Source organism: Gracilinanus agilis, chromosome 2, assembly GCF_016433145.1.
Source record: "Gracilinanus agilis isolate LMUSP501 chromosome 2, AgileGrace, whole genome shotgun sequence".
Classification (NCBI taxonomy): domain Eukaryota; kingdom Metazoa; phylum Chordata; class Mammalia; order Didelphimorphia; family Didelphidae; genus Gracilinanus; species Gracilinanus agilis.
In genome coordinates this window covers 466,770,423-466,778,637 of record NC_058131.1, presented here as the reverse complement: position 1 = coordinate 466,778,637, position 8,215 = coordinate 466,770,423, and the positions used below count along the sequence as shown (strand labels likewise).

Here is an 8,215-nt window from a genome sequence, read left to right as displayed (position 1 = left end):
GGCTCTCTCGGGGCTCTACGGGAAAATCACTTCCCCACCTGGGGAAGAGACGAGGGACCCGGGACTGGAAGGGAAGCTTCGAGGCAGTGCCACCGCCCTCGCTGGTGTTGCCCGACTCCTGTGCCCAGGCGGGACGCCCTCGCTGCTATAGCTGGCTTCGGGGCTCCGCCGACTCGGCTCCCCTCCTTTCCATCTTGGGAGGGAGGGGAGGTGAGGGGAAACGTCCTGGGGAAGGGGAAAAATGACCTGCCCCGGCCCCACGGGGAACCGGCGTTGCTCTTCTCCGGAACTACTGCTGCCCGGACGACTGCCGCTCCTGCTCGACTGAGCCCAGACGTCCCCTTTCCCCGGCGCTCCCCGACTCCAGAGTCAACGCGGCCCCCCCGGGGCTGGGGAGGCAGCATGTCGGGGACCATGAAGTTCAATGGCTATGTGAGGGTGAGGATCGGTGAGGCCGTGGGGCTGCAGCCCACTCGCTGGTCCTTGCGACACTCCCTTTTCAAGAAGGGTTACCAGCTGCTGGATCCCTACCTGACGGTGAGCGTGGACCAGGTGCGCGTCGGCCAAACGAGCACCAAGCAGAAGACCAACAAGCCCACCTACAACGAGGAGTTCTGTACCAATGTCACAGACGGCGGCCACATGGAGCTAGCCGTCTTCCATGAGACCCCTCTTGGGTATGACCACTTCGTGGCCAACTGTACTTTGCAATTCCAAGAACTACTGCGCACTGCGGGCACTTCTGACACCTTTGAGGGTTGGGTAAGTAGCCCTCGCCCATCTTACTGACCCCCGCGGCCGGTCTGTTACCCGGCCCCTTCTCCTATCCTTGTCTTTGAGGCTGTGGAAACTCGATCCAAACTTGGATTCCCCGCCTCAGGTGACCATGGCACCGGTGACACAAACTGGTGGGTTTGTGCCAACCCAGGTCTGTCGATGGGTGAAGCTTGCTTGGGCATCTCACTGTTAAAAAAAAGCATACTTGGACTAGCGGAAAGTAGCTTCTGGGAAACCCTAAGAGGTTTGCCTTTGCTCGTGGACAAAGGGCCTCATTTCCTTTTTAAACACAGAAATAGTACTCGGGATAGATGAGAATAATCGACACTTTAGAGCAGTTTCTTTGAGCTTCTGGTAAGAAAGACACTCCAGAAAGCATTGTTCCAAGGATTTATGAATACATGTTGGCGCACCTGTACAGACATGCATATGTTTAGACATGCACGTGCATTATATATAATGGCCACACACAGTACACAAGATGTGAGATAACAACTTGCCAGTATATGCATGAACACCTAAGTCTGCACACTTGAAAAGTGCTTTTATTGAGCAGTTTTCCAAGTAAATGGAATTTATAAGTGTTTTCTAGTAGTTTCAGGTTGGTCCTAGCCAGAATGCAATGAGATTTAAGGTGTCCTGTGAAGATTCATTGTGAACACACATTGCAGTTTGGATGGTCCAAAAGAAATGAGTATTACTGATATTTGTAGCCTTTGGTAGTTGCTCACAGCTTTCCAATTTGTCCATGTTTTTCACAAGTTACATTCTTGGTTGGTATTTATTACAGTAATTCAAAGTGATTAGGCAAAGTGCAATCAGATCTATAAAGAAATTAAATGGTTCAAGTTATATAGTGAATAAATCTTTAAAAGGGGAGTGGGCACAATCAGTATTGAAGTCACATCCTTAGCTAGGACTGATAATAGTGAAGGTCCACTTGATAGAATAGAAATGACACTGGGTGTGGGAGTCAGAAGACCCAGTCCTGTTTGTTCATACATGATCATGAACAAATCACTCCTGCTTCAGAGCCTTGGTTTCCTCTCTATAAAATAGGGACAATAATGGTCCCACTACCTATCTCGGAGTAGTGAGCCAAGTGCTTTGCAAGATACATTGTTATATGAACGTGAGCTACTATTTTGATTGATATCAGTGTAGAATTTATGTTTACCTTATGTCCTTTAGAAACTTCTTCACCAAAATCACTGGTGACTCATTAACCAGTTAACTCTGTTTAAAAAGCAAAATTGCTCTGACCTACCTTAATTTTTGTCTGTTCTAGCACAATGCCTGGCACATAGTAGCATTTAACAAATGCTTATTGAAGGGAATCATCAATAATCATTGGGAGCCATGGGCATGTTTTTGTGAAGGATCCAAATTAATGGGTGAGAGTGAGATTTGCAGACTATTTAGCATCAGGATGAAAGGGGAGAAAGTACTGGAATAGAGTAAATGTTAGTAAACTGAGAGAGGCTTCAGAGTCTATAGTTTATCTATATTAGAATTAGAGATAGAAATATAAAGGTGTCTGGAAATTTTAAGATGTGGAAAAAAATTTAAGGGGAAACATATCTTTCCCTAAATAGGCAGTAAATTCTAGGAAAATCTGAAATATTCAAAGGAACTTTAAAAAATTCATTCCGTTTTTAATGTTACTTTGTTAGATTAGGAAAACAAAAATGTATTGTCTAAACTCGATCATTTCATGAAATGATCACTTTAAAATTATATATAAGATGTGTAGGATGTATAGCATATAATATGCTATATTTGAAGTGTTATATGTATTATATAAAAGTACATATATAAATAGTTTATTCATTACAGCAATTACCAATTTATTAGTTGGACTTAAAATATTTTCTCATTTTCTTACACGTGGAGCTATAAGGAATCTAGATGAAGTTTAATAAATTTATCATCCCAGTTGTTTTTTGGCCAGGTTACCTGAAGCAAAGAAAAGTTAAGAACAGAAAGAATGGTCAGTTATAATAAAACAAAGGCTGTTGTTAGGCTTTCAGGGGCTAGTGCCCTCTGTGGTATTGATTAGTGACTAGAAAGGACTTTTTAAAAAAAAATCAAAATTAATTGAATACAATTTATTACACATTCTCAATCACTATCAGTAGTTTCTCCTTCTTCTACTTCATTTCTTACTATCTTTTGTGAATTTCTGAACACTGAAATCTTGCCCAGATGAATACAAGCTTTCTTTGTTCTTTATTGCTTATTTCTTGTTATAGTGTAGTTTCAAACACTGACCATTTTCTTTCCTAAGCTGTAGACAATGAAGAGAGTCAGAGTTTATGCCCTACAATAACATTGCTGCCATTTTTATAAGCATGTACATGTGCCTCCTTGTGATCCCATGTGTCTCCTAGTGATTTCTGGTCCTGCCAGGACCAAATATCTGAACCCAAGTATCTTTAGAAAAAACCAAATCCTGGGAATGAGTGCTGTTTGTTTTATAACCCAATCAAATGCAGGAGCAGTGCTGTCATTACTCATTCTCCTGCTGCTTTTGAATCTTGGGTTCATGAGATGACCCATAACATAAATTGCCTGATGACAAAATTCTTCCTCTTTTAAAAAAATCTTTTTTATATTTTCCATTCTTACAAGAGAAAAAACAGTTTCATAAATATGATTTTACAGAATATTGGGAAGGAAATGTTTAAGAAAAAATGTATTCTTTAGATGTTAGTAAGGCTTTGAATGCTCATGTATAGCTTGCCCTTAGTAGACAGGACATGCAATGATCTGCTATTTTAGATAATTTTCCAAAAAGATGTAAAGGTGCATGATTTTAAGAAATTATTTTGGGATAGTGAGACTAGAATAGTTCTAAGTAAGCATTTGTTTTTAACCATTTTAATCATCATACAGAAAAAATTTTTAAATGATTATAGAGAGGGAATGATTACAGCTATCTTGCTTATGGTTCTTTGATATATTATCATTTGGTGGAGAGGCTAGACCTGATTCATTTTAATACCCTTTGAGAGACAGTATGATAAAATGGAATGAGTATTGGATTCTATCATACTGTCTCACAGAAGGTATTAAAAGAATCAGTTCTAATAACTGGATTTTAATCCAGTTCTCCTTCCTTTCTTGCTGTGTGATCTCAGACATGTTTGCAGAATTGTATAGGCCTCAGTTTCTTCTTCTGTAAAAGGGTCGGGACAAGCAAAATAATTTTTAATTTCCCTCCCAACTCTAGCTTATTATGAATATGGTGATGAGACTGAGAGGTCTGAGTATAGAAAATTCCCTGTTCAGTTGTGAAAAAAAATGTTTTATAGTCATACAAGACTCCAGTTTTAAAAATATGTAATATATTTGTTATGAAATGATAAGTGAGCAGTAGAGGGGGTCATTGAGGACAAATGGGAACCTAGGAAGCCATGCTTAAAATCTAGAGAGCAGTGGAGACTAATCAGAAGAACCTGGATCTGATTTTATTTTTTGTTTTCTCCTAATCTTAATATCAGGGGCAAATTTAATATTGAATAGTTATAATGTTTAAAGGAAAATCTAACTTTCCATGGCAGGACATCCTTACTAGAAAGAAAAGTTCTTTTTAAAAATGCTTTCCCCTTCTAATTCCATAAAATTTGACCCAAAATGTCAGGTTCAGATGTATTTTGCATTGCTTGCAACATGATAGAGATGAAGCTGGTGCCATACAATGCAAAAAGTGATAGACTTGAATTAAGACAATCTCTGGTCAACTACTGGCCATATTAGAAAGCCTCTCTTTTCCTCATCTATAAAATGGGGATAATCAATATTGTATTATTGTGGTAATCAAAAGAGCTAATGTATAGAAAAATACTTCATAATCTTAACTTGTGATGTAACTACAACCCAATCTGTTATGGAATCAATCTTTTAATTTTTTTCCATAAACTTATCTCCACTTTTTGGTTCTTTTGAAATTAAGTATAGTAGTTCTATGAAGAGGAAAAAGTACTGATATTGAGTTAATAGCTGAAGTTGAGTCTTACTCTTGTGATTTAACATCTTTGTAACTTTGGACAAGACACAATCTTTTAAACTTTGCTTCCTTCTATGTAAAATAGGGATGTTTTAAGGAAAACTACCCTTTAAAACTTAAAGTGAGATATTATTTAAGTATCAGTAATTACTAGCAACATCACTGTTGCTCAGAAGAGGCCAGGGTTAAGTGTGTAGAACGGACTGATGCAGATCTATCACTATCCTTAGGATCACACCTTTGCAGTATATCCGTATTATGGAAATTTTGAGGCCTTCATTGTGGGGAAAGACTTGTTTTTAAAAGACATATAAGTCTGGCATAATGGCTGCTTCACATGTGGCTTGGAAAAATCCATTACTGTTCAGAAGGAGAAAATAGAATTCCGAAGGTGTCTCTTGATGGCCTCCACAGTTAATCTTTTGATGATTTGCAGAACATTTATGATCAATCTGAATTTATTCACACTAATTCTGAATGATTTTAGGAGCACTTAATAAAGTCACAGGATTAATACTATATTGAAGGACTTATGAACAAGATTTCTTCATGTGGATAGAAAAGGGGGAAACATCAGCCCAGTTCAGGCATCATAGAATGGACTCAGAATGGGAGGGGGCAGTAACAATTTTCTGGTCCATTTTGGTCATTTTATAAGATAAGAGATTGAAAATCAGAGATGTGGAATAGCTTGTCGTGATCTCAAAATGGATTAGTTGCAGAATAAAAACAAAAATATTTTTAGCAGAATTTTGTGTAAAGAAAATTTACTATAACATTTCAGGGGCTAATTCTTATTGGAAGAAGTATCTCATTAACTAGTCAGTTTTATCTCTTTAGATTTTAAGATAGAACTTTAAGCATTCTTTATTTACTTTTAAAAAACCCGTATCTTTCATCTTAGAATCAGTACTGTATATTGGTTTCAAGGCAGAAAGAATAGTGGTAAGGGCTAGGTAATGGTGAGTAAGTGATTTGCTTAGTATCACACATTAGGACATGTCTATAGCCAGATTTTAACCCAGGATCCCCCATCTTTAGGTCTGTCTCTCTAGCTCCCCACATTTGTTTGTATTTGAAAAAAAAAAGATCACTTCTTAACAAAGGCTACTGTGCCAAATATCACTTGCTAGGGGCAGGGATATATTAATCCATTACTACAAGCTTTGCTATGCAGCTTTAATATTAATACTCATATTATTCCTCTAGTATATCCTCAGTATGAGGCAGGTCACACACATCCTTATACATTTCTTAATATGAATTAACTTTCTTATACTATGATTTATATGTTATATCTCTATTAACTGTGTCACAAGGAGGAGCTGAATATTATATTGCTTGTTGTGTTTATTTATACCAGGGGACTATTCCCTCTGGCATAGTAATTAATGTCAGAGTTCTGTTGTAGCTGTAGTTACCAATCTATATCTACCCTAGGTGATGACCAAATAATGACAAGATTCTATAAATCACCCATCATACAGACATTTTAATTAAAAGGATGATCAATTTCAACAGTCCAGGATATCATAGTGCTTGTTTATTTTAATGCTATACTTGAAGGATTATGAAACTAGACATTTTTGATGAGACACAATACTGTCAAGGAAAATTTATCGGTATTATTATGGTATTGTGTTTTTGTACCTGCTATAAATTTTAGTAGTAATTGCTAAGTGTGTAATTAGAATATTGTACTCCAGGACTCCATTTCCCAAAATCCCACTTTTGTCCTCACATTATGTCCTTACGTTTTAGAGATAAAGTTTCTGTAACCCTGCCCTATTTCTCTCTTCTCACACTAAGGCAATGGGGAAAATTTCTCTTTACTCACGTTTTTGCTTTTGTCTTTTTATTGCCTCTACTTCAAGCGATTATTAATAAATCTTATAAAATATAATACTTGGAGTTATTGGATATTAATTTAAATCTTACACAAGGCACCTAGAATTCCTAGATTAGAAATGCCATTAACTTGTGAATGCACTAGCAATGTTTTTTATATATCACTTATCCACCAGAAATTCTCTTTAGCTTTATTCATTTCTCTGACATTTCCTACCTGTAGAATTTTGGTCAAGACATGTAACTTCACTAGACCTCATTTTCCTCCTCTATAAAATGAGACCAATTAATTCCCTTCCAACTTTACATCTATGTTTCTGTGATCTTTTAGTCTCATCTGGCCTCACTTCAGCTCTTTGGTCTTATGGGGAAAATATGGGTGGTAGTATAAATATTCCCAAACTGCTACCAAAAAAATCCGTACTCTGTTCCTGTTGTAAAGAGTAGTAGGACAGGATAGCATCATGTTTGATGGAGTTATTTTATTCTCATCTAAATCAAATTCCATTTACTGTGCCAGAATGTACAGGATTCTGTGGTAGGAACCATATTAGAACAATTGCAATCATTGGTTCTACCCTCTAGACTTGGTACTCTGCCTACTTAAAAAAAAATCTCTATTGTTTTCATTTTCACATGATATAAAATTTAGTCCTGATTGGCTTATTCTCCCTGAAGCTGAAGCTAGCTGCTCCAAGTAATAAGGAGTTAATCTCCCATGGAACACATACGTCTTATGGGGTGTTTGTACTAAGTTCAAGGGAACAGAGGCAGGGTCATAAAAAAAACACAACAGGGAAGAATTTCAGTTATATATTCATTGAGCAAATGTAGAGTGCCCAAAAGGGAAAGAGGTAGCACATGTCTCAAACAACTAAGAGTCACCATGAAGAATAGAGAGAGAGAGAATGAATCTGAGGACTATGTGGAGGTCAGACAAAGCCAGTTACTGGACAGATCAATGAACAGTTTAGGAGAGAATTGACACAATTTGTCATGCTCAATGAGCCAGCCAAGCATGGTTGTGCACTTTTAAGTAGGGTATGTTGGGGGAAGCTACTGAATACTAGCTGGTTTAAAGCTGGCCACATTGAATTGTTTTGACACTGTACATTTTAATTTAGTGTCTTATATCTTTCTATTTTTAACTTAAAATTTTTTTCAAACAGCCTCAAGATTAATTGGAGTAGGGTGCAGATAGGTGGCTCAATGGATTGAAAACCAGGCCTAGTGATGGAGGTCCTAGGTTCAAATGTGGCCTCAGATACTTCTCAGCTGTGTGACCCTGGGCAAGTCACTTAAGCCCCATTGCCTAGGCCTTACTGCTCTTCTACCTTGGAACCAATACACAGTATTGATTCTAAGATGGAAGGTATGGGTTTAAAAAAAATCAAACTGAAAAAAGATTATTTGGAGTGATGGAGCAAGTTTAGCAATCTTAGGTATATTTTGTAGATAGAGGTATACTCTTCCTCTTGTTTATGCACAGATCGTTGTAATGGATGAGATTTTATCAGTGGAAATTACTAAAGAAGATATATATGACACTTCATTTTCCTTGTAGCTGCTAGTGGATCCCTT

The 8,215-nt window shown here is 37.6% G+C and overlaps 1 protein-coding gene across 1 annotated transcript in view; it reads left to right on the top strand.

Annotated features, from left to right (window-relative positions):
• The first annotated feature begins 402 nt into the window (after positions 1 to 402).
• Positions 403 to 8,215, top strand: part of PRKCH (protein kinase C eta) — a 308,783-nt gene continuing 300,970 nt past the window's right edge. Inside the window, exon 1 of the mRNA XM_044664866.1 lies at positions 403 to 762. Coding sequence (XP_044520801.1) covers positions 403 to 762 — 360 coding nt within the window. The remainder of the gene's footprint in view (positions 763 to 8,215) is intronic.